The sequence below is a fragment of the Symphodus melops genome (assembly GCF_947650265.1).
Source record: "Symphodus melops genome assembly, chromosome: 2".
Lineage (NCBI taxonomy): Eukaryota > Metazoa > Chordata > Actinopteri > Labriformes > Labridae > Symphodus > Symphodus melops.
In genome coordinates this window covers 20,063,766-20,089,644 of record NC_136692.1, presented here as the reverse complement: position 1 = coordinate 20,089,644, position 25,879 = coordinate 20,063,766, and the positions used below count along the sequence as shown (strand labels likewise).

The window sequence follows — 25,879 nt, the reverse complement described above, 5'->3', positions numbered from 1 at the left end:
TTTTTTTTTTTTTTTTTTTTTTAAATTGTCAATTATGAAAGGGCCATTGTGTGCGCTGGGTTTTGTTTTTTCATCACGGGGAATATATTCACTGACTTTCATTTAACTGACGGTTTATTTGGTGTATATTAATAAATTAGGCTTTTACGTTGAAATTTTGCTCCAGACCCAGTTTTGATGCCTTCAGGGACTCTTCGTAAACTCTACAATATTGGCAGAAAATGATAATAATAATGTTCTTTCATGCTATTTTGAAACGTACGCGCTATCACATACTCACACTTTGATAGAATAGAAACAGTGTCAGTTTTGGTTTGTAGCAAGTTCAAATCTTATTTTTAGTTGCTTTGGTAGTAAAGAAAGAAGTAAGTAAAGAAGGTAGGCCTATTGTAGTTGACGCGAACGAGATGTTATATATATCTATGGATATGACAGTCAATTCATTTATAGTTTGCCGTATTTGGAAATAGTACTTCATGGCTAGAAAATTATAATACAATTGGAAAAAGAAACGGTCTCTTAAACTTTATATAAAACAATATTGAACACGTTCAATTGTTTTTTTGCCGCTAACGAATATTTCTATCGTTATGAAACGGCTCTGATTAGCACACGACATAGCAACTCGAGTGTGATAAGGAGGATCAGTCAAACAACGATTGGGGAAAAGCACAGACTTTATATGTAATAGAAAACATAGCGGTATCGATCAGAGTCTTTGCTCTCCTTAAACTGTCGGTGGTGCATGAATGCACCACTGCGCATGCCCATTCGCAGAGACTCGCTTGTACCCTCAACCGCGCAGACAGAACCGTTATCATCTACGTTTCATCGTCTCCAAGCGACGATCGTATCTTCCCAACCGTTTACAAAGGCTTATGCACTCGGCGGGTCAACCGATAATAAATATTGAATTTGAGAAGCAGTTTTGGAGGAGGATTTTCTTCTTCACATAAAATAAGGTTTGTATACCTGCTGCTCACTCATTCTCTCCATCCCCTGTGCGACATCCCTGCTAATTTAGCAAGCGAATCGTTGCTCTTTTTACGTGGTCTTCCTACATACTTTCGGTCACCGTTGCACAGATAATAATTTCTTACAATTGTGTTTACAATGCCAGGTAAAGTTAAATCAGTGTGCCCTGTTATAAAGCCATTCTTGTACCAGATTAGCATGTGTTATGCTAAGGTTTGCTGTTATGATCGGCGCGTCGCACTGCTAGCCGGCTGAATAGCCATCGGAGCAGGTGTTACAGCCTCAGACAATAATCTAAACGAGTTTGTTCGGTGGCAGCCATGTTATCTCCATAACCAGGTCCAGGACCCTTTTATTCACACCTCTTTTATTTACCTTTTAATAAATGTTTGTCTCAAAGTGAAATCAATGAATGAAGCTTGTGTGCTCGGTTAACCAGGGGCTGGTGAGGTACATTACGCCTCTACGCATGTACCGAACATGTGTTTAGAAATGGCTGTGGAAACTGCAGACTACACCAAAAAAGATATTTAATCTTAATATAAAACTTACTGTTGGTAAAGTGCATTACAGTGAGCGCCTGCTGATAGCAGCACTTTGATGAGCTGGTATCTGGTCAGAAAAACATGGACAGACTTGGGACACTAAAAGATAAATACTCTATTGGTAACTGATGAAAATGATCCAAGTCTGGAAAATGTTTTCAAGATGTCAATCCAGTTTCTGCACATTTCTGTAGGATCCTGTCAGGAGTCAGAAATTATAAGTCTGGCTCAGTCCTCTTACCCTGAAGTACTTGACATGTGAAACATGAAGGCTGAGGAGATTAATGTATTTATTTACAAAAGGGCTTTCCTCAAACCGTCATTTTACTCTTGTGGTATGCATGCCATGTTTCTTATTTTCTCTGATCGAAAAGTGAAAGGCAACAACATTCATGCTGCTCGGCTGATCTTCTCTTTGGGTCCCAGCGGCCTGTCTATCCCATTTCTGACTTCCTGTTGAGGGCTTTCATCAGGCATGGTCATGTTACCAGTGGACTGGTTCAAGTCTACACGGTTCATGTATGTAATGCATTAGTCATCATTTCTGACACAAGATTGATATTTACTGGATGGAGTTGTTAGGCCAATGCCAAACCCCCGAGCTAAATGAAAAAGATGCTGCTTTTTGTCTAATCTGAACGCTGAAGCTTTCTTGGCTTGGTTGTACCTGCTGGCGTTTAGCCTTAACAGCACATGAGGAGGGGTAGAGCTGCTCGATGATGGCAAAAGCTATAATAACGATTATTTAGATTGATATTGACATCCCATCTTATTAAATACGATTACTCGCTGATGTTACAACATAGAGCACGCGCTGAAGCTAATTTATATATGATAAAGAAATCAAATTAATGATGGTGTACTTTTGTGACCAAAATATACTGCTCAAAAAATAAATAAAGGGAACACTAAAATAACATCTAGATGAAGTATTCTTATTTAATACTTTGTGCTTTACATTGTTGAATGTGCTGACAACAAAATTACAAAAATGATCAATGGAAATCAAATGTATTAACCAATGGAGGTCTAGATTTGGAGTAAGCCTCTACAGGCAGATCTAACTTTGATCTAATGTCCTTAAAACAAGTCAAAATGAGGCTCAGTAGTGTGTGTGGCCTCCATGTGCCTGTATGACCTCCCTACAACACCTGGGCATGCTCCTGATGAGGAGGCGGATGGTCTCCTGAGGGATCTCCTCCCATCCGCCAACTCCTGGACAGTCTGTGGTGCATTGTGGTGTTGGTGGATGGAGCGAGACATGATGTCCAGATGTGCTCAATTGGATTCAGGTCTGGGGAACGGGCGAGCCAGTCCATAGCATCAATGCCTTCATCTTGCAGGAACTGCTGACACACTCCAGCTACATGAGGTCTAGCACTGTCTTGCATTAGGAGGAACCCAGGGCCAACCACACCAGCATATGGTCTCACAAGGAAATCATCTCGGTACGGTACCTAATGGCAGTCAGGCCACCCCACACCATTACTGACCCACCGCCAAACTGATCATTCTGGAGGATGTTGCAGGCAGTAGAACGTTCTCCACGGCGTGTCCAGACTCTGTCACGCCTGTTACATGTGCTCAGTGTGACCCTGCTTTCATCTGTGAAGAGCACAGGGCGCCACTGGCGAATTTGCCAATCTTGGTGTTCTCTGGCAAATGCCAAACGTCTTGCATGGTTTTGGGCTGTAAGCACAACCCCCACCTGTGGACGTCGGGCCCCCATACCACCATTATGGAGTCTTTCTGACCGTCTGAGCAGACATATGCACATTTGTGGCCTGTTGGAGGTCATTGTGCAGGGCTCTGGCAGTGCTCCTCCTGTTCCTCCTTGCACAAAGGCAGAGGTAGCGGTCCTGCAATGGTTGTGAATCCAGCCCTCATTTTGTCCTGAGATTAGAGAAATATGATTTTCTTTGCCCGAAAGTAGTCTTCTTTTTCATGACGAAAAACGCGTCATATTGCATCACAGAAAGATCAGGCAGAATTTTAGGCTGGCAGTGAAGAACTACATCTAGTTCTCCATTTTTCATTCGCTGAGGCTACAGACCAATCACAGATCTGTGGGCGGGACCTCACGGCCAGAACTTAACATTAGCCATATTGCTAGGTTTGAAGCTACTATATGCTAACCGGCTCAGTGGAAAACGGGGCTTATTGTGGACAGTTTGATTTCACAGAAGTGTGATTGACTTGGAATTACATTGTGTTGTTTAAGTGTTCGCTTTATTTTTTTAAACAGTGTATAATAAACAATTTCTGTAAGTAACAGTCATTATTTAAGTACTTGCAAAAAGCCCTTGTTTTCACATGTTGGTCTGCATGTTTTGTATACTCTCATATCATGAAACGTATCCTATGACATCCGTCTCCTCTTCCTGCATGAGCTGTGTCGAACAATTCTTACAAACTGTTGTAACGTTTGCGTTCAGACCAAACGCAGATAGAAGTACAGTGTATTCCTCTTCAAGGTAGGGCGGCTCCAAACGATGCTCTGTGAACGTCTTCTCTCCCTCAGGCTCTTCAGAATCCTTCAGCTGATTAAAGCATAAAGAACAACAGCAGAATGGAGATTAAAGTTATTAAGGATTTAAGGAAAGCAGCGGTGCTTTTTCCCTCTCCTTCAGGCCACAACACGAGTGAGCAGATGTGGCCAGATCAATAGGTCATTAAAGCAATTGTTTGGTGTAAATGTACCATTGTTCAGCAGAGACCCTGAAAGGTTTGAAATGCAGATGCCCCACGATGATTGCACTCTGTTCATTTGCTGTTAAACAATTAGGAGTGGCCCTGATGTTTGTTACAGCACAGACATTTTTAAAGGTTCACGTCTGTCTCCGAGATCAGTCATGTGATGATGATGCGTTGCTGGAGAAAAAAAGGAGACGAAGCTTTTTAACTAAATGTGCGAGGAGGTTTTGAACACATCTGGGGACACGGTGTGTGAACGTGACCTCAATCTCTCGTCAGCCTCCTCACTCACCCTCTCGTCTCCACATCTTTTTACACTCTGCTTTCCTCTCTGTTTATATCATTGAACCCCCCACGAAAATATCCTGCTGCTCTCAACAAATAATGCACACCTCACTCCCACATGTCACTCCTCCCCCGCCCCGTCCTCCCTTTCTCTCCAACGCCAAACCCTCCACACACCACTTTATCTCTAACGCCCCTATCTCACACTCTGTTTCTCTCTCTCTCTCTCTCTCTCTCTCTCTCTCTCTCTCTCCCCCCCCCGTCTGCTGTCACCACACCCCCTTCCTGTGACTCTGTACAGATGAAGTTGGACCGGGGATGGATGTGGTGCATGCTGCTCCTGTTCTCTCTGGCTCTGGCAGCCGTGGCGGCCCAGGAGAGTCAGTTGGAGGTCGATGTCTCCGATGTAGAAGATAATGCGGGCTTGGACGACGAAGAGTTAAAGGTTCTCATGGGGGAAGAGGAGGAGGAGGAGGAGGAGGAAGAAGAAGGAGAGGAGGCCACAGTGATGGATGATGACAACTTTGATGAGGCAGATGGCGAAGCTTCTGCGAAAAGGCAGGCTGGAGCCGACGAAAATGTCTCCTTCCAGGTCAGAGCCTTAAGTCAAGTAGGCTGCAGAATGCATTATGTTAATAATCAAATATTGATACATTACAAACACAAATAGAAATGCACTAATAATCCAAAATGAGACGAGACAGTCTTGGACTTTTCCAACGGGCTCCATGCTTTACATGTGCGCAGCCATGACAGAGAGCCAATTTAGCAAACTGATGTATTTGTGTTATTGTTATAGCTCCTATCTATAATAAATTTTATCCCAACATTCCAGTAGGTCTGGACCAAATTCTTTATTTTTTTTACTTACAGAGACTTAACATCAATCCAATGAGAAAAGCACTTTACATTTGTAACTATTGTAAGTGACCGTAAATCAGATCCCTGAGGTCCAGTTCAGGTCACATGTGGAACTAAAGTATATGAAACCTACAGCTCTGGATCAGGACAAAGGGATCTATATTTGTAACGTTGATAATGTTTTATAACTGGAGTTTGGTGGTGTGGAGTGAGTAAAACAATAGTTTATATTTTGCATGCTTACTGAGGGCTGATACAAACATTTATAATACTGGCCTGTGTTTTTGTATCCTAGGTAACATACAAGACCCCTGTTCCAACTGGAGAAGTGTATTTGGCAGAGACGTTTGATGATGGATCATTGGACAGGTACAGGCTGATAATTTGACACCAAGCTCTACAAGAGTGTAACACCCATGGGTGGGAAAATGGGAGGGGACCGTCTGTTACTGTGCGCTCTTTATATGATCAAATTACTCTGATCACAGCTTTGTCAATTTCAATATGGTACCCACTGATTCAACAACTGGCCTGTGTGTGTTTTAAAAGTGGGAGATGGTGGTTACTATTACATGCACGATAATACCTACCACCACCATGTGTGAGGATGTGCATCTGCAAACAAACCAAAAAAGACAACTCATGCAACTGGCCAGCTGAATGGCTGTAGTGGAACTTGTGAAAAGAATCAGTTGTTCAATCCAGTGCTATTAATACACTATAAATGTTTGATGCATGCCAGGATACACGAGTCTCTGGTGGTACTGAGACACCGCCATAAACTTACAAATCAGAGGTGTTAGTGAGTCCATTGTGTCTTCTTTGTGTTTTGGATCTCCACAGATGGCAGATATCAAAGACCGTGAAGGGGGATGCAGATGAGGAAATTGCTAAATATGATGGTTGGTTGTTTTTTGTTTTTTTCAGTCTAATCCAGTCGTGCATTTCAGAGCTTTTGCAGAGTCACAACCTTTCATCTTTTTAATGTATGAGGCATATATGGCATATTTATAGCTATTAGTCCTGTTACATGTATTTCTAGTTTTGGCCACCATCCTTGGTGGACTTGATCACCAAGGACTCAGCTTTGTTACAAAATTAAAGGTGTTCTGTGCAACCTCACCCATCATTGTTAACTTATTAGAGAAACATTTGTCCGAACCAGTTGCAATAATAGCCCTGACAGTGAGAATAAAACTCAGGTTGTCAATGTTTCTTTCTGGGTTTTCTCCTTCAAAGGGAAGTGGGCAGTGGAGCAGCTGAAGGAAAACAAAGTTCCAGGAGACCTCGGCCTTGTACTCAAGTCCAGAGCGAAGCACCACGCCATTTCTGCCATGTTAAACAAACCTTTTGTCTTCCAGGATGAACCTTTGGTCATACAGTGAGTTCAATTCATATCCAAACATTAGCCCTTTCAAATGTTGGGGAAACCAAGAATTATCACGTGTAGGTTGTTCTCAGATCGACCACAGGTGACACAGCTCGTTTTATTTCACCCTCGGCTCCAGCGACTGTCTGGATTCACTTTGACTTTCATCTACATGAGGCTGACAAGTGCCCTGTTTGAGGTAGGAAAGAGCAGGCCTGGTGTTTAGTGGATGTTTCTCTGCTGCAATCTGGCTGATTTAGCAGTATTCACCACAGAAACAATTTATTTATCAAGCACATGTCATACAATTACACTGAGGGTAAAAACACAGCGTCAGCAACCCAAAAGAAACAAATTGTTCAATTGAAGCCAACATAACTACACGTTAATGCAGATTTAAAGAAAAACTCGGTTCCTGCATGTCAGGACTTTATACGCTTCTAATGCATGGAGGTCCGATGGACCGTTTGTTGATGCAACCACAGGGACGAGAGGAAAATGTCCGAGTTGCAAGTCAGTTTCATGAAAATGTTATCCATGTGATCATCAATTGTCTTAACGTGCTTCAATCCCTCTTGGAGAACGGTCTCACTCGGTGCACATTGGCGTCTTTGTAATCGAGGCACTGAAAGAGTCTGAGCCGAACACACGTTGATGTTTAGATATTTTTGTTGCAGGTACGAGGTGAATTTCCAAAATGGAATCGACTGTGGAGGTGCATACATCAAACTCCTCTCTGACACTGAGGATCTCAATCTGGTTGGTTTCCTGGTTTATAATTAATGTCTATCAATTTACAGCACAAAATGCTTCTTTTTTGTTTTTGTTTTTTTATAGGCAGTCTTTAAAAACGAGCACCAGAGCAGCCGCGTGCTCAGGAACGTCTGACTGTTCACTCTTGGTCTTAAACTGTTGTTTCTTCTGCACTGAAGGAGCAATTCCACGACCGCACATTATACACCATCATGTTTGGACCAGACAAGTGCGGCGAGGATTACAAGCTGCACTTCATCTTCCAGCATAAGAATCCTTTGAACAAAGACCTGGAGGAGAAGCATGCCAAGAGGGCGAGTGTTGACCTCAAGAAGTTTTACACTGACAAGAAGACTCACCTCTACACTTTGGGTACAGAGTCTGTCCGTAAAGATTATAATATCTCAAATGTCACAAAAAAATAGTATGTATTGACTCATCGACATACAGCTCTCTTTGTTTTTTTGATGATTAATTTTGCTCTTGTGTTCATCTGAAATTTTTCTCTCAGTTCTGAACCCAGACAACAGCTATGAGATGCTCATCGACCAGTCCAGTGTGAGCCGTGGCAGCCTGCTGCACGATGTGGTGCCTCCAGTCAACCCACAAAAAGAGATAGACGACCCCAAGGACTCCAAGCCAGAGGACTGGGACGAGAGAGCCAAGATTCCCGACCCTGATGCACTCAAGCCTGACGACTGGTGACTACAACCCTCCAAAACGATAAGACAGCGCAGCTTCTGTTGCCCATTGGACCTGTTTTAAATGTTTAAAAGGCCTTCGTGACCTCGTTGAAAAGAAGTCGTGTACGTGTGTTTTGTGTTTTCGCCTCAGGGACGAAGAAGCTCCGGCAAAGATTGACGACCCTGACGCAGTGAAGCCAGAGGGCTGGCTGGACGACCAACCCGAGTTTGTGCCAGACCCTGACGCTGAGAAACCAGAAGACTGGTAAATGATCACATTAACGACTCCCAAACAAACGCGTAGCCAGCCTTTGGATTATGTTACTGTCTGCATTCTTAAGAAGCGCCTTAAAGCTCTCCTCTGTGTGCAGGGATGAGGAGATGGATGGCGAGTGGGAAGCCCCTCAGATTCCTAACTCAGCCTGTGAGACGGCCCCTGGCTGTGGGGAGTGGAAGCATCCTCAGATCGACAACCCTCATTACAAGGGCAAATGGAAAGCCCCTCTAGTGGACAACCCTAACTATCAGGTAACTGTTAGGAGAATGAGACGGAGAATGAGACAGATCATCTATATATATGTGGGCTTACCTCTTTTGAAAGTTTTGTTGTTTGCTTATTAGTTGGTCAATCAAAAAGGTACTTAAAAACGGGAGGTAGTGAATGTCCATCCGCTGGGTGTTTGGATGTCGGGGGACGCTGGCTTCGCTCCAACTCTTCTTGTCACCTTTCGCACCTGTTCCCCTGTTAATACATAAGCCCCACCCACTACCAGCCAGCCAAACTCAAACTAAGAAGACGTCAGTAACTTAGCACTAAACAACAGTAACTTAGCCAGATGCTATCAAAACAAGGAAGTTGAATTTACACCATCGGTCTCAAATATTAAACGTACACGCTGGTACCTGATTAGACCTTATTGAGTCTAGTAACAGTCCCTGTTTCCTTTTTTTCCTCTGTGTGCCTCTGCGTGTGTAATAGACTTAGCCAGAAGCAGAAGTTTAAATGAACATAAAGATTTCTTCTGGTCATTATTCTGCTCCCTTTTTTTTACTGAACAGGTTACCCGGAGCCTCCAGTTGTTCCTGACAGTAACCTTAAACATTGCTTCCATCTCAATTCACAATTAATTAGTGGCAGTCTTCCCCTGCTTTAACCCATATCTGATCATTCCATTTCTGGAATAGAATCTGCCGACAATAACATGTCAGCAGAGAAATACACTACACAACACACACAATGATTGCAGTATGACAACTGTTAAATGTAAACCGACATATGTTATTGATTTCTATTTGGGTTTTATTTATTATTATTCTTTCAGACATTTTCAATATAGAAATATGTGCCGAGTTCTGCTATATTTACAGTGTCAATCTGATGGATATATTTTAACTGCTACTCTACTGGCTGGCAGAGGCAACTGACTGGTTTCAGTTTGTGTTTTTTTAAAACATTGATGAACAGACTTCAGGGCTGAGCCAAAGAACACAGTGTTAACACTACATGTTACGTTCAGCACCTCTGGCCCCGTCTGTGCACAAGCTGAAAGCAACCTGTGAACTCCTCCTTCTAATTGTTTCTCTCAAGGGAGTCTGGAAGCCGCGCAGGATCGATAACCCGGACTATTTTGAGGATCTGCAGCCCTTCAGGATGACACCATTCAAGGCTCTGGGCTTGGAGCTGTGGTCCATGACCTCAGATATCTACTTCGATAACTTCATTATCACGTCTCACAAGGAAGTGGCCGACCGCTGGGCCTCTGACAGCTGGGGGCTGAAGAAGCTGGTGGCTAAAGCTAACGAGGTCAGATTCAGTCTTTGTTCTGTCTACAGGGACATAGAGAGGCACTTTCACTGATGCTTTCATTGTCACTATGTGTATGACAGTGTTTCAGTGAAGTATTACAACTTCTCTCTTAACTCTTGATCTGTGTATTTTTTCAGCCGGGGATTTTTGCACAGCTGATGTTAGCAGCAGAGGAGCGTCCGTGGCTGTGGGTGATTTACATTCTGACAGTTGGCCTGCCTGTAGGACTGGCCGTGCTCTTCTGCTGGCCAAAGGTAATGCACGCCTAAAGGCTCAAATATAGTTGCTGCTGAACCTCGCGTATGTGTAAACAAACAGCATACTTGCCATTGCGCAACGTCTGTTACTGGAGGATTTCTCGAGAGGGAGCACGATGTAAATCAGGCCACGTAAAGCCCCGTTTCCACCGAGCGTTTCTGTTCGGTTCGATCGACTAAAGCCGGGAAAGATCCCCAAATAACCGATCTGTACCGTCCTACTTTTTGATACTCTTCCGTTGGGGTGCCAAGAATATCGATCCGACCCTAAAAGTTGGAGCTAAACACTGCAGTCCGCTGATTGGTCGAAAAAATTGTCACTTCCCGTGTGACAGCGGCAAACACTACCCCGCCGTGTTTAAACACACAGTCGATTGTTTATTCGTCTGTATTTCTCCTCGCGGCTCACAGCCTTCTCTGAAACAAAGCTGGGTTGTGTTTTTGTGACAAAGAGCCACATGTCAATGACAAAGTAGATTAGTTGATGGATGTCTTCCGTTGTTGATTTTGTTCACTGTGTTGCGTTCTTCTCCTTTGTTGAATTTAATCGCGGGTTAGCCGTTAGCGATTAGCTGTTATCATGTTAATATATTACGTAGCTATCAGCATCCGGCTTACACACCGCCTACCAAATAGGGCACAGTTGGCTGTGGAAACGTAAACAGGATCAGGCTTTACCGAACCAAACCGTAACACACTGTACTGATCCATACTGGACTGCATGGTGGAAATGGGGCTTAAAACACCGAAGAAGAAGGGGCGCTGGTGGCCCAGTGGCAGTGCGCGCACTCCCATACAAGGCTACAGTCCCGGGCTCACGTCCAGCCTGTGGCTCCTCTCCCGCATGACGTTCCCCACTCTCTCTCCCTGATTTCTGTCCTTCCTCTCTAATAAAGGCAAAAATGCTAAATAAATCTAAAAAAAACAAAAAACACACAGAACAAGAAAATATCTTTTTACCTTTTGGCAAAACAAACTATCATTACCCTCTCCACTCCGTTCCACCATTATATTCCACCCGGCACGGACGTAACATTCTCTGACTTGTTTCCACTTGTTTTAACGGCTTCCACATTGACTTTTAAATAAATACTTATTAATCATTTACAAGAGTTAGAAGAGTGACTGAGGCACACGTTTGTGTCACTATGTAGCGCTAATGATGCATCATACAGAGGTGGGTTGTTTCTGACTTGATCTATATGTACAACTCCACACTGCCCCCTGGCGGTTTTATGCATATTGCTTCTCGCGAACAATTCGCTTTAAGTTCTGAGGACATGCACAACCAGCGCTCCAAACCACTGCAGGATACGCAAGGCTGACGTCATGAGTTCACGTACACGTAGTTATCAGCAAGTATACTCAGGGCTCAATGGGTTATTTATACACTGTATCTTCTTGATCTCAAAGAGACACAGCAGAAAACTCTCTAAAGCTCACCGTCGTTTGTTTCTCAGAAACCCGAAGACGACTATGTGTACAAAAAGGTGGATGTTCCTCGGACCGAGGTAGAAGAGGAGGATGAAGAAGAGGAGGAGGCAGCCGCAGACGAGGAAAGCAAATCTGCCGAGGCGGCAGATGGAGCAGCAGGTGCAGGTCAGAGAGTCAAACACAGGGCATCACACACACTTGGCTGTCGGAGTATTTTACTGCTGCATTGTTCTAGAGTGGCATTTCCTCGCTGTGACCACATGCTCACGTCTCCTTCAGAAGCAACAGAGGAAACCGAGGAGGGAGAGGAGGAAGACCATGAGGACGCCGATGCAGGGGGCGACAATCTAGAGGAGGAGGAGGAGGAGGAGGAGAATGAGAATGGAGGAGAGGAAAGCAAAGCTCCTGAAAGAACGTTAGAAGATCAGGTCGAGGTTGGTGTCTTTGTGCGTTTTACTGACATGAGCCCCAAGTGTGAAATAATACCTGGAATCAGATCCTCGGATTTGATTATCTTTGTTACACATCACTTTGAAATTTCCAGTTTTCACATTATCCAAACTGCATCCGGATAAGGATCATACAGCGCTGTTTGTTGTGCTTTTACATCACCGAGGTGATCCAAGTCTGGTATCCTCAGAGCTTTAAAAAGGGTCATTGCAAGGAAGCAGCACTGCTGTCAATAGATTCAACGCCACATTAGAGTCAGTACTTGTTGTTGAGTTGACACAATGGGAGAGCTAGTCAAAGCTCTTGCAGTGTACGTCATCTCATGCTGAGTCGAAGGTTAAAACAGCCAAACAAACAAAAAAGACAAGAAGTGACAAAACGAAGAGAAGAGACAGTTTTGCATTCATGTGAAGAAAGTCTCGATCAGCGTTGAACTCACTTTGGTTGAGTGCAGAATTTGTCAAATGACTCCTCATCAGAGGCCCGGACTTTATTTTCTTTGCTTTAAGCAAAGACAAACAAGGTCAACGTTTATTGAAAGTCATACTTAAATTAAGTTCATCAGAGGTAACGTGACAAACTCTTCATGCATAAATATGAACTTTGAGGTCAAAACAAACCCAGAATATAAAAAAAACCATCTCCAACAAGATTTCTCTCTCCATCAACAGTTTGTCACAGTTTTAAAACTGACAGAAATCAATGATACTTAAATCTGAAAGAACATGTTATTTATAAAACATTAAGAATATCTAAATGTTGTATGTCTATGATTTTTACCATAAACAGTTTACTTTGTGATTAATAAAAAGCAACATTCATTTAGTGAAGATGTTTGGTGTCGTCTTGGCTGGATGAAGTGTGTGCTTTAGTGAAAGAAAGCCGTATCAGGTCGTGCTCACCTTTGTCACAGCGTTGTGATGTTTTTTCCGAACACGCTCCCAGCGTGTAGGGGGAGCTGGGTTATCGTTTCAGGGATGCAGTGTGGGAGCTGTGCAGCTCTTTCCACGAGAGCTGCAAGTCGGATTATTGAGCTTTTTCAAAATCGCCGTGAACTTGACGCCAATTTTGCTCAGTTTTAGTGGCCAGCGCGCGGTACATGTTTGGAAAATCCGGGAAGTTGCGCAAAATGAGCTTCCTGGATCGGAGTGTCCCACCGATGCATCTGAATCCTACGTGCCCGCGATCCAACTGTTCACTCACCGAGACGCTACGCTGCCAGAAACAGCAGAGGGGATCGGGAGCTTCAGTGTCGGGTGCAGTGCATTCTGGGAATTGTAGCATCAATAAAGACTCCCATCGGGGCAAAAAAATATGATATCGTTTTCCAGGTGTGGCGACACAGACCTCATTCTGCTGCCTTGACAGACGCGTGTGTTTCTAAACGTGCAGGAATAGCGAGCTGCGACTTGTTCGCACAAAGTATTTTATCAGACTCAAGAAGCCAACTATAACAGCAGGACCAGTCCGCTGTTTAGCTGACTGCCTGCGCTCATGGAAAGCTCTGAGTTGCAGATGAAGGACTCTAAACAGTAACACTGACAGGAGCATTATAACCCTGAGCTTAAAGGTACTCTCAGTACCGGCCAATCAGATATCAGTACCAGTTCTCAGCACCCATCCCTAATCATCTCTTTTGATTTAAAGGGATATTGAGCACCATCTTTAAATGTATGATACCTGCACCTCATCTCTGAACCATGTTACAAAGCTGTGAAACCTCCATACCTCTCTCACAGGGTTCACAGTCAGGGAGTCTGCTCTTCTTCACTTTCAGGGCTTTCACCTTCAGGAATACTGATTTCTATGAAAACATTTCCTCAGCATCTAGAAATTTCTCACCCTCTCAATAACTCTCTCAAATCTTAATTGTGTTTCTATTCCACAGCCAAAGGAAGGAGGAGACATCGTCGAGGAGAGTCACAAACAGTCTGTGAGGAAAAGGAGAGTAAGGAAAGACTGATGAGGTGAACCCCGTCGCCTACGGTCTCCTTGCTCCACTGATGCGGCGGAGGTGGAAGGGCCCTCTCTGCTGCTCTCTCCCCCCATCCCTTCCTTCTCTGAGCAGCATGATTTTCCCCAAACCACCTGGTAGCCTGCAGTCACCCCGGCTGCCCCGTTCATATCTCTCCATCCCTACAGATACACCCATGGCAGGTCTGCAGTCTCCCACAGCCTATCCCATGTCCTCCTCTCTCGCTCTCTCTCTCTCGCTCGCTCTCTCTCTGTCTTGCTCTGTCTCTCTCTCTCTCTCTCTCATTCGCTCGCTCTCCTCTTTCTGCGTGCTTGCTGAACTATCAGATCCCATTGAGATTTTGTGCATTTAGCTGTCCCTCCTCTATCGTAAGCTTCTCCTCCTTTGTCCCTCTCTTCTCTATGCCTTCATTTTCTCTATGCCTTCAGTCTTCTCTGAATAAATATCTCCCCTCAGAGCGAGGGCAGCAGCCGCTCTACTGTCTACACTGTCATGCCATTTCAGAAGTTAGACCTTATTCTTGTTCCTTAGTTTGGGAGAGAAAAGAAACGACATGCTCTCGGACATCGTGCAACAAAGTTCCTTCCTTTTTCAAAATTCTTTGTTTGTTCGGGGAGGAGCTGAAGCAGCGGTGCAAAAAAAAGCAGCGGCTTGAGATGTGGCCAGGTCCGGACATTTCTGCTGATGAATTGCTTCATTTTAAGTTAAAACATAGATGATCAGTTTAGATTGAAGGTAGTTTGTAAAAAAAAAATAAAGCAGCAGTGTCTTTTTTTCTTTCACTAAGTTATAGCAGTTTCAGAATTAATGATTAGCACTAATAACACTTATTTATTTACATTTGGTGTGAGCCTGTATGGATTCACATGCAGCGTTTGGAGTGGAATATGAGACACCACTGATGTTGGGACTCAGAGCACAGGTCTGTTTGAACTGTTTCACTGGTGTAAACGTTAACAATTGAACAATGACTCTGTACGTGCTTGCCACATTAAAAAAAAAAAAATAAATCAAATGCCTCTGCCTGCAGAGCTCAACATGGCACTGTAATACTGTGTTTCTGCAGCCAACAGCTGGATCTACAACCTGTGAACACGTGTCTCTCCTTCAGTCAGTCTGCTGCAGCGCTTTCCTGCGGTCTCTTCAACACAGTTCAGATCCTGGATTGTTGCCTCGAGAAGATGTGGATGCTAATTTATTGGTTTTATATTATTGTCTCAAGCTTTTTGTAGTTTTATCATTTTGCCAGGTGATGGCAGATATCCCTGTTTACATTTGTTTTTGCAAAGTGTACATTGCTAATGAAAATAAACTATTTAATACAAAATGCTCGTCAGGCACATATTTCTTTTCTCTCTAAATGGGAAATGTAGAAGAGACAAAAGAGCCGGAGACGCGAGTGATTTTAGGGTTTTATTAAAACAAAAAATGTTTAAATCAACGTCGTAGTGTCTACACACGGAGGAGATGGTACCAGGATGTGTGTAGAAGAGGCATAGTCAGCATGCCAGGAAGAAACCAACGTAATACTTTTATACAACTGTTAAAAAAATTACCTCAATAAATTACAGCATATACAGTTTGTAGCCTTGTTCTATCCAGTTCCTCCCTCTTTGAAAGCACCACAGTAACATAACGGCTTGGTTTCACCACTTTCAGACACTGAACAGAACACTAAACTTTAAAGGGAATATGAACCATGATTCATCATCCTGTACATCCATCCTCAACCTTTCCTCATTCTCATCTGGCGCAGCAGCGTCACAGGAGGACACGCCCTCACTCTGCTGCTCAGTTTACGGTCAGGCCGATCCTCCATCAGGTGACGGATTCCAGGCCTGGCTGAGAGGGATCAATAGCACTCAAGGCCTCTTTACTGTTCCCTGTCTTGCATGCAGGCTTTGTCTCTGCATTTATGACCCTTCCTCCTCCTCCTCCTCCTCGTCTTCTTTGTCGCTTTCATGTTACAGTTTGGGTCACAACACTCACTTTTGGAACAATGCAGAGTAACGGGTAACACACTATTTAAAGTACAGAAAGTAAGGTGTCATTGTGATTTAAAAAAAAAAAAAAAGAAATGCATTAAAACACTGGTGATGTTAAGACAACATTTCTGTGCTAATAGATTTTAGTTTCACTTACAGTATATGGACAATGCATCCAACGCTTGTAAAGTCCAACTTCAATGTTAGCACAGATGCTAAAAGAATTCAATAAGTTGTTTTTTTTAAAGGGTTAATAAATATCAGTGTTTGAAAGAATGCTTCTTTAGGTATAACGCTACATGTTTCCACCACACGGCCCCTGGTGTATGTTTACACATAGGCATACAAGTCACCGTATATACAAACAAAAAAAAATGATACAACTCAGACCTAATGCTAAAGATGTTTGAACCTCTTCTACAACTTTAAATCATGTATTGGCCACCAACACGTTTCTGTCTGTACCAGGAAAGTCTTTCATGGCACCAAATGGTTCCACACTGGGAAAACAAAAAAGATCAATAAAGTACTCTAAATCATATTGGAACAAATAGTTGTACTTGTTTTACTAAAGTGGTTCGGCCAAATCTTAGAACCCTAGTACGCCATTATGTTTGTTGTGGTTTTAATATGAGATCTACAGCAGTCACAACCAGCACAGAAAACAATCTTCGAACTGGTGTGCCGTGAACAAACAACGGTCCTGTATGTGTTTAAACACCGTTTCTTCTGACCTGACGGGAACAATCAGAGTGAGTCGATACGTGACGAGAGCTTCTGTCATGTCTTTTGAACAGGTGACTAGATCCTAACAAGGCCAGTCTCTTACATTTGATGTGCATTGGGCTGATACTCTAATTTTAACTGGAATAATTAACACAGTTTCCAGTTTGACCTGTATCTTGTATCGACCTCGCAGTGGTAGAATTTCTAGTTCAAGCATCTTTCATTTGAGGCCGTACATGAAGACCAAACCGAAGGAAAACCCATTCAGGAGGTCCATTTGTTCTCCTCCACGTGATCTTTACACCGTCAGCATTCACAGTAACACTGTTTGTTTTGAGCAGGGGAATACACAGACAAGATGACATCCAAACCCTGCCAAAGACTCCGATCCAGCTGATGCAGACACACATTTAGAAAGATAAATAACATAAACCAGACATTAAATGCATGTTCTTTGTAATATTTGATGGGTCCTTTTAACCCAACACAGGTCACTTTGAGAGAGAAACATGCTCAGAAAGCTGGGGAAACTAGTCCTCCAACAGAAGACCAAGCAGGTCAAACGGGGTTATTTTACAGAATCTACTCTACCAAGGAGCATAAAGAAGAAATGTAAGGGGGGAAAATGACCCATAATCACTTCATATACTTGTTTTAATGTATGTAAATAAAGGTTTATGTCTACCTGGTTTGTACAGTGGCGGGGAAGCTGCTACAGAACAGACCTGGGCCAGTTAATGTTTTGGATTATTTAATAGTTTCTGCTCAGGTAAGGGGACTCTGTCTGTTCAAGAAAAAGAGAAGAAAAAGAAAACGCCCAGGTCTGTTGACAAAACTAAACTCTCTCCATGCCTCCGACGGTGCGGTTTCCTCTCCCAGCGGTTGAGCAGAGGATTTGAGGGTACCTCACTTCCGTTTGCTCTTGGTGTCGGTGGTCTGGAAGACGCTGGAGGCGGACATGAGGTTCTCGATGTACTGACCGAGGACCTGGTTCTCTGACTTTAACTTCAGGTTCTCTTCCTTGACTGCGTCGACTCGTGCTGACAGGTCTAAATTTAAAACCAGGAAATGGAAAATTTTAAAGTGAGGTTGATAGGTTTTTTTCAGTGCAGTGAGTCCCTGGGAGCTACAGGTCGGGAGGGTGGCTACCTTTTAGATTTGAATGTTGAAAACAATCCTGTCTTGACAAGTTTGTGGTTATGTGTGTTGTGTTGAAAAGTGAGACCTAAAAAAGCCTCTGCATTTTTCCTATGAGCTCCATGGCCACAAACGTGGTGAAACTAGGATAAACAGTGATGAAAAAAAAGGTAAAAAAAAGGACAACGACAGCGTCTGTGTTTTACCTTCAAGTGTGTGCTGAAGTTCCAGAACTTGATTTATTAACCTCGTCTTCTCCTCCATCTCCACCTGGTTCTCCATGTCTCCTGAAACAAAAGCCACCACTCTTCATCCGACAGTTACGACACACGACCTCACAACTACTGCAAATGAATGCTTTCATCTTCACTGATGCAAGAAGCCAACGCACCGTCTATGTCACAGTTCATGATGAGAAGCTTGTTCTCCTGCCTCGTATACAGGGCAACACGTCCACCGTCCACTGTGAAGGAAAAAGAACAAACCACGTCAGCTCCATAAAGCAGCCGCACTACGTACGCTAGGATGTTAAAACTAATACTGCAGGGGTTTGTGTTGTGATCGACTTCTCTGTTTATGCTTAATACTGGAGCTTGTTTCAACCCACATCCTGACCTTTGGTTTAGCAATCAGTTAGCTGGTGATAAACCAGTGGTTCTCAACTGGGTGATTAGAGACCCCAAAATGGACCGCAGAGCCCGTTTTAAAGGGTCGTGGATATGTTGCTGCAAACAGTGTATGTTCTACTTGAGGACAAGTCTCCAATGGTGCAGTGCGGGTAGACGGCAGACCTCGTCCCTGGTCTCAAGCCTCCCAACGACAGCAAAAGAAGTAGAATGACAATCTAAAGGTTTTTGTCACCCTGCTATTTTAGCATGGTAAAATAAAGAATAGCTGGGTAATGGGGTTTTTTTACACATTGAAAACAAAAAGGGGAAAAAGATCCTGAGAGGGTAGAGTGCAGCGAAGTGATGGCACACGCCAGCATGGAGTCGTCAAAACTGACAAGTCAGAAACACAGTTTGTTCTCTCAAACAACTGTTCACACACAGGCACAAGCAGGACCTGTGTACATACACTAATGGAGAGATGTCAGAGGAGAGCAGCAGCTGCCCCCACTGGAAGAGCACCCTGAGCAGGTGGAGGTTTGGTGCCTTGCTCAAGGGCCTCTCAGCAGTGCTCAGTGATGAGGTGTTCTGGCACCTCTCCAGCTACCAGACCGACTTCCGCATCGGGACCTGAACCGGCGACCCTCCAGTTCCCAACCCAAGTCCCTACAGACTGAGCCCATCAGATAAACCTGATGTGTACAGTGCGTTTCTGATTACTTTAAGTCCAGAGCATTAACCCTTTGGTGGCCAGCCGTCAGCTGTGTAAACAGGCAGCAGACACCGCACCCATCTGCACGCTGGGAGACTCACTGCTGTTATGATCGTTTTTATTAGTAGTGAAACTGCTGAGCAGCTAAAGTATTAATGAATTCACTTCTGAGTTATAAACTCATCAGATAATGTGATAGTGTCTGATTATCTTAAGACAACCGGATGTTTGTTGACCCTTGAAACAACAAATAAGCGAGACACTTAAATCAGATCAAGAGTTACCCATAAAGACTTTAACCCTTAAAGTTCCTGCCACTGCTGTTATTCTAGCTTTACTTAATCATCATTTCTGCAGGTGGGACATCTCCCACAATGATCCTCAACTGGTACCAGTACACCATCTCTATTAGACTACGCTTTCCCGAAACATCTGTATCTATACTTCCTGTATCTTGAAAACGCAGGCATGAGTTGTGTAAGATCTTGGTGTAGATCTACTGACAGCAGTCCTTCAAGGTAAACAGACATCCACAGCATGTCCGATAATGGACGCTTTAACATTAGATACATAGCTAGCTAAGCTAAATGTATCTTTGGGAAGCTATAGCATTTTAAAGACGTAAATGAACAGAAAGGGTCACACGTGAAGCAAATAAAACGATGTGGCTTGCTAAGGCTAATATTTGAAACACACACTGTCGTTATACATTTAATAAAAAGCCACCAAGCCTCGGCCGGTGGGCTGTTACAAGCTAACGGAGGCTCAGCTAGCTAGCCTGTAATGAAAACGTGCTGGATTATCTTCGCGAAGCTTTCTGTCACATAAATAACTCAGCACGTGTCGACCTGTAAACTTACCTGAAGAAACAACTGTCTTCTCCCTACAGCGGAGTTACCCCGTAAACTGGACGAAGGCTTTATGATGATGATGATGAAGATAATGTCTGGTTACTTCACCCATCAACATCGTCAGCATGACGTCACGGTCTGTATGTGCTCACATTGGCCAGCAGGGGGAGCAGCTGCGCTCTTACGCTTACATAAACCCATACACAGGTTTTCAGTCTGTCCTTCTGGTCTATGACAGTTCAGGCAGAGCTGCAGGTGTCAACGCAGCACTCTCAGCATACTGACAAGAGCTTGTTTGACCTTGTTGTCTGTATGCATGGAGTGGAGTCTGTGTGAACTTTCACATCGACATGTGTAGACTTTGCTCTGAGAAGTCCATCTGCTGCTGTTTGTTACTCTAAACCCCAGAAACACTGATGCCTCAACCTGTAGTTCTCTACAATTCAATGTCATTTCAAAGTGTCTAATGTACTTTCACATTTTTCAGCATACTGACAACATATCCATTACAAAGCTTTGCGCAAACAAACCAACATACTGACTTTGGACCAAAATTAATGAAATGGTTAAATAACTGTGTATGCTGTTATTAGGAAATCATTTTTGTAATTTTTGTTCAAAATTAGTTTTGTTTTTTTTAATACAATTTTTATATTTATGACAGTGAACATTTGAAAAGCTTCCAAATGACTTAATTCATATCGACTGTTTTTTTTTTTTTTTCATTTCCCCGAAGGGCTGGGTCAAGTCAGAGACAAGACAGTAAAGTACGCTGCAAAACTTGAGAGCTCTGTATTTAAATGACAAGCGGGGGAGTGTGTGTGTGTGTGTGTGTGTGTGTGTGTGTGTGTAAGCCAGTGTAAATCATTAGATTTATTGATCTTTGTCTGAATCAAATTAAGTAAAAATCACTGAGCATGTGTGATAAAAAGTTTAACAGATGTGCAGTTAATACCAAAGCAATGCAGCTTTAGTTGGAGCCACACCTCAGTCCTGTCACAACATACTAACATAACCACTCTGGTTTTACAAGCTCTTTCTTTCCACATGGTTGCCCTTTGTTCTGTCACGTGCTTACTGCTCTAACTGTTTTTAAGTGCACTGTTACTTACAAATGAAACACCATATGCAAACAAGAGAGGGGCTTCGATCGATCAAAGTCAGATTAAAGCACTGTAGGAAAAAGTGGCTCATCACCTGAGGAACATGCTCTGTATTCGAAGAGTAAAGCTGTATTTGATGGATTCTCTGTCCTCTAAATGTTGGAATAACTGTTGTTATTCCAGCAACTGTTGTAATTGTTTTAGAATGGAAGTCACTAAACTAAACTAATCCTCTGGCTGGTTCCTCAGTTGTTAGTGAAAGAAATATGTGCTGGAGTTTGTTTTAAGCCCATAGCAAAGTAAAGGATAGAGAATGACTATGGAAAGAAAGTTACTGAGTACCTTCATAGTTTACCTGCGTCGTCTGCCAGAGAAATGTTAGTGAACGTCCCATCATCCTCCTCATCGACTTCAGCCTCCATGGCCTGAGCCTCCTTTTTTCCCTCCAGCCTTCTTCCCTTTTGGTTTTTATCTCAAGGAGTCATTGATTAGCGTTGGAGCTTCTTAAAGTTTGTCACTTTCTTTGTTTCAACTTTGCTGCTGTTTCCTTTCTCTCCCTCTCTTCTCGTCTGCCGGCCCTGCCTACACACACACCTGCTGCCTGAAGCCTTCACATAGTCACGGTTACCTGCTCTACCTGACTGGTGGCTCAGGTTACAGACCTGTCAGGGGAATTGGTCTCCATGGAGACCACTGGACCAAAACATAAGGCAGCCTGGCCCAGCATGAAAACGATCAGGGGTCAAAGTTCCAGTCTGCTTGCATGTAAAGGAAATGTGAGGACAGCACACACACACACACACACACACACACACACACACACACACACACACACACACACACACACACACACACTCAGTGACACATCAGCCTAACTTAAAAAGTAAGTGTGTGCTGTTAATGAGGGCATGTAAATGCAGTCTGACGCTCCATGTGTGTGTTTTTTAATCTATATTCAAGTTTGCTCAACAAACTCACAGTGCTGAATGAAGCCATTTTTTGCTGTCATTATTACTCCCATTATTTTCACATGGTTTGCTGGTGCCTCAGAGCAATGGTGTCCTGAAATGACAGAAGCTACATGAAACCTGTTCCTTCAGATGTCTGTGAGCAGCCTGCACTCTTGTGGTTAATGTGGATCACTGCAGGTCAGTGACAAACAACAGAGACTCCATGTTTCATTGGAGACGACCTGCAGTGACGCTGCAGTTTACACACATCAGCAGACCTGGAGCTCTCACGGGCTGTGGATCTATGTTCCACATCAAACACTGTATTATTAGATGGAGAAACAACAAATAATATTCATGCATGTCCCAAAAAAAGTGTTAGTGTTAGAGCTCTGTGTCGATATTTTGAAGGGTACTCTTTACCAAAACTCTCCTGAAGATGCCTTAGCTTCACCATCATACATAAAGTAGATTCTATTAAAACCAAGCAAGCTTTACTCTTGATTCAGAGTAAAGGGTTTCGGCTATTTGTGTATGCAAATATAGCTTACAAAAGTTTGGGAGAAAAAAGAATTTCAATGTTCAAGGACAAGGAAAATGTCTTTCTTGCACTTTTTATTGACCATATTGACAAAGTGCCCTAAATGAATAACAGTGCTTAAGAATGAAGAGAAGCCAACGAAGCCAACAGCTGCTTAAAACAGTCCATGCTAATTAGAGTGTCAAGAATTTCAAACAACATGCAATATGATCCAACATAATAACACCAATATAACCAGGAGAAGAACTCACAAGGAAGCAAGTCATACTGGGTATCTTCGCCAGGCCAGCAGAACATGATGGCACTGCGAGGTTTTGAGGTTGCATCTGCATTTTTCCGTCTGCTTATTGGTCTGAATATTTAAGTATTCATAAAATTCTGCACAATGACTCCTCTGATTTTACAGGCAAGATCATGCTTTTACCTTTTTTTTAATATAGAGTATAATATAATTGTACCGTCTAGATTTCAGGCTATGTTAGATATGTAATCATTATGTAAGGATCTAGTGATATATAAAATAGTTCAAATGTTGTAGTTTGCTTTATTTTATTTTGATTTTTTCATTTTGCTTTGTTAATCTTGTACTGTGGTTGTCTCATTTGGGTAGCTTGAAAGGAGCCATCAGATAAAATGTATTATTATTATTATTATTATTATTATTATTATTATTATTATTATTATTATTATTATTATTTGTCTATAACTTTAAGAAAAAATCTTGAAAAATCTGTTTTTTGAAAGGCATGATCAAGTTTTTTTTTAATGATTATTATTTTCTGTTTTCATGATTACGATGTAGCTTTTTTTCCACTTTCTGCATCTGTGTGCGTTGGTGCGTGTGCTGGTTGTGCACGTTTGGGCGTGCTTGCTTGCATGAACATGCATGAGTCTCCGGTTCATCTGACACACATAGGGGAGAAGAATATGACGTTTATAGGGACAGTTTTACAGGGAGTCCAGCTGCTGACCACAGATCAGCTTTATCACTCACACTGTATAATGACAACACTGCCAAATAAACTTGGCAGATGACTCCCACAAACAGTCCAGAGGAAAGCAGAGAACAAAGGCTGAAAGTGAACAGGCTGCTGGAGGATGATCAGTCATTGTTCAGAAAAAAGATCTGAGTATGAAGGTGGAGGTGTAGTGTCCTGTGTCTATATGCATGCTGATGGTTTATGACCAGTGCCAGGTTGTAGCACACAGAGAAAGTTTGACCCCTACACAGCATGGAAGCAGACCACCGAAATACATTGCACACTCATGCATGCACGCATATAAACACACACGCACACACATCGCAGACTGGTTTTGATTTTGTGACCTTTATTCTGGCCCCTTTGTGTGTGGTGAACACGTTTCTCCTTTTTGTATATTGAGCACACTTTTGCTTGTTGTTGAAATCTGCGAACAGTGTGGTTTTTCTTTGTGTGTATGTGTTTGTGATTTGTTGTTAATTATTGCTGCGCAGTGACTTCCAGGAACCAGATCAAGATCTGTACCAGGATTAGCTGCATACACAACTTTAGAGAGAGAGAGAGAGAGAGAGAGAGAGAGAGAGAGAGAGAGAGGCATGTGTGTGTGTGTGTTGGTGTGACTGTTCTCTCCCCTGTGATAGTCCACAGACCAGATGCCCACTTTGGCACCAACACTCTGCCAGTGTTATGCTAGGCATGGGGCACAAACACACAGTAAATGTGCATACACAAATACACACTGACACACACACAGGGAGGAGAAGAGGCTGTAAAAGAGCACTCGTCCATCTGTCCATCTCCAGGCTACTCTGGTACTGAGCACATCAGCATGTTTGTGTCTCCCAACTGTGTCCTCAACAGTGTGTGTGTGTGTGTGTGTGTGTGTGTGTGTGTGTGTGTGTGTGTGTGTGTGTGTGTCTTTGTGTGTGCACGTGAGCATATGCATGTGTGTGTGTGTGTGTATCTATGAATGTGTGTGTGTGTGTGTGTGTGTGTGTGTGTGTGTGTGTGTGTGTATCTATGAATGAGTCCAATAATGAATCTCTGGAGCGTAAGCTAAATTCAGCTCTGTGAAAAAAAAATGATTTCCCTTTATTATTTTTTTCTCCAAATGAGTGATAAGTGAATTCAAATCACGCATTTCTCAGATTGTCTGTTTAAACTCCACCAATGTAACTCACATGCATGTTGTGTCACTTCAACACCAGTTAAGTGTTGTGAAAATGTATGTTGACTAAATATTTACCATTTCTTTCGTTTATGTTGATAAAGTATTATTGCAAATATTTTGGGAATACTTTCTCACACAGTCCACAAACTTTAACGCCGTATTATTCATATCATTTCAGTCGGTTTACTTTCCATAGGAACATGAAAGTAACAGTAAGAGTGCCCAGAGACTCAAACTTGGTTCCAAGTTACCCGACATGACAACTGTGCAGTGTTTGCACGGTGGTACAGTGGTGAGCGCTGTTGCCTCATGGCAAGGAGGTTTCTGGTTCAAATCCCTGCTGGACAGTGCCTCTCTGTGTGGAGATTGCATGTGTGGTGTGGATTCTCTCTCCAGGTACTCCGGCCTCCTCCCACTAGTAAGACATGCTCCTTATTAGGTCAATTAGTGATGCTGCTCTGTAGCTGAGAATGTGAGTGTGGTTTCCTCTAAGTTATATGTCAGCCCTGTGATTGTTAAACTGTCCAGGTTGAACCCCAGGAAAGCTATAGATACTGGATGGATGATGGTTTGTTTCAATCCACAGTCTAAAATGCGTCTTTTTATTTTTATTTCATGAGATGCCATTGCAAATCGGTACTGACTAAATTTCCTCCCAGGAATTAATGAAGTATTTCTGATTCTGACTCTGATTGTGTGCAGGTTGAATAGATTAATAACATACCACGTTGTCATAACAGTGTTTCCTAAACTTTGGACAAGATGTGCAGTCTGTAGTGCAAAGTTCAAATATTCCCAAAAAATGTTGCTATGAAGATAAAAAAGCATCACTCGCAAAGCTCACCAGGGATGTAAGCTCAGCAGCTCAGACTAACAAATCTTTTGTTGCACAACCAACTCAAAGTAAGAAACGCAAAAAAGCAAACGTGTTTCAAACCCTGATAACAATAGTATATCATGTTTGGTTGCTTTTTGTTGATTGTGGTTGGGAACCAGAGTGTCACCTGTTTAAGTCCTGGTGCAGGCA

The 25,879-nt window shown here is 42.9% G+C and overlaps 2 protein-coding genes across 3 annotated transcripts; one reads left to right on the top strand and one right to left on the bottom strand.

The window, feature by feature from the left end:
* The first annotated feature begins 779 nt into the window (after window positions 1-779).
* Window positions 780-14,846, top strand: clgn (calmegin). Its single transcript, XM_079337147.1, has 15 exons — window positions 780-962; window positions 4,801-5,091; window positions 5,656-5,729; window positions 6,204-6,262; window positions 6,600-6,741; window positions 7,407-7,488; window positions 7,662-7,854; window positions 7,994-8,183; window positions 8,317-8,430; window positions 8,537-8,693; window positions 9,754-9,969; window positions 10,110-10,226; window positions 11,690-11,828; window positions 11,943-12,097; window positions 14,002-14,846. The coding sequence occupies exons 2-15, from the start codon at window positions 4,801-4,803 to the stop codon at window positions 14,074-14,076; spliced, it is 2,004 nt and encodes a 667-aa protein (XP_079193273.1). The 5' UTR covers window positions 780-962; the 3' UTR covers window positions 14,077-14,846.
* A 641-nt stretch (window positions 14,847-15,487) lies between these two features.
* Window positions 15,488-20,270, bottom strand: scoca (short coiled-coil protein a). Of its 2 annotated transcripts, none has more exons than XM_079337162.1 (4): window positions 20,117-20,270; window positions 18,328-18,399; window positions 18,143-18,223; window positions 15,488-17,848 (listed from the first exon to the last, which is right to left on the bottom strand). In XM_079337162.1, the coding sequence occupies exons 2-4, from the start codon at window positions 18,344-18,346 to the stop codon at window positions 17,706-17,708; spliced, it is 243 nt and encodes an 80-aa protein (XP_079193288.1). In that variant the 5' UTR covers window positions 18,347-18,399; window positions 20,117-20,270; the 3' UTR covers window positions 15,488-17,705. The 2 variants fall into 2 exon arrangements, with proteins under 2 accessions (XP_079193288.1, XP_079193289.1); XM_079337163.1 differs by having other exon boundaries at window positions 18,143-18,220.
* Between the last annotated feature and the right edge of the window lie 5,609 nt (window positions 20,271-25,879).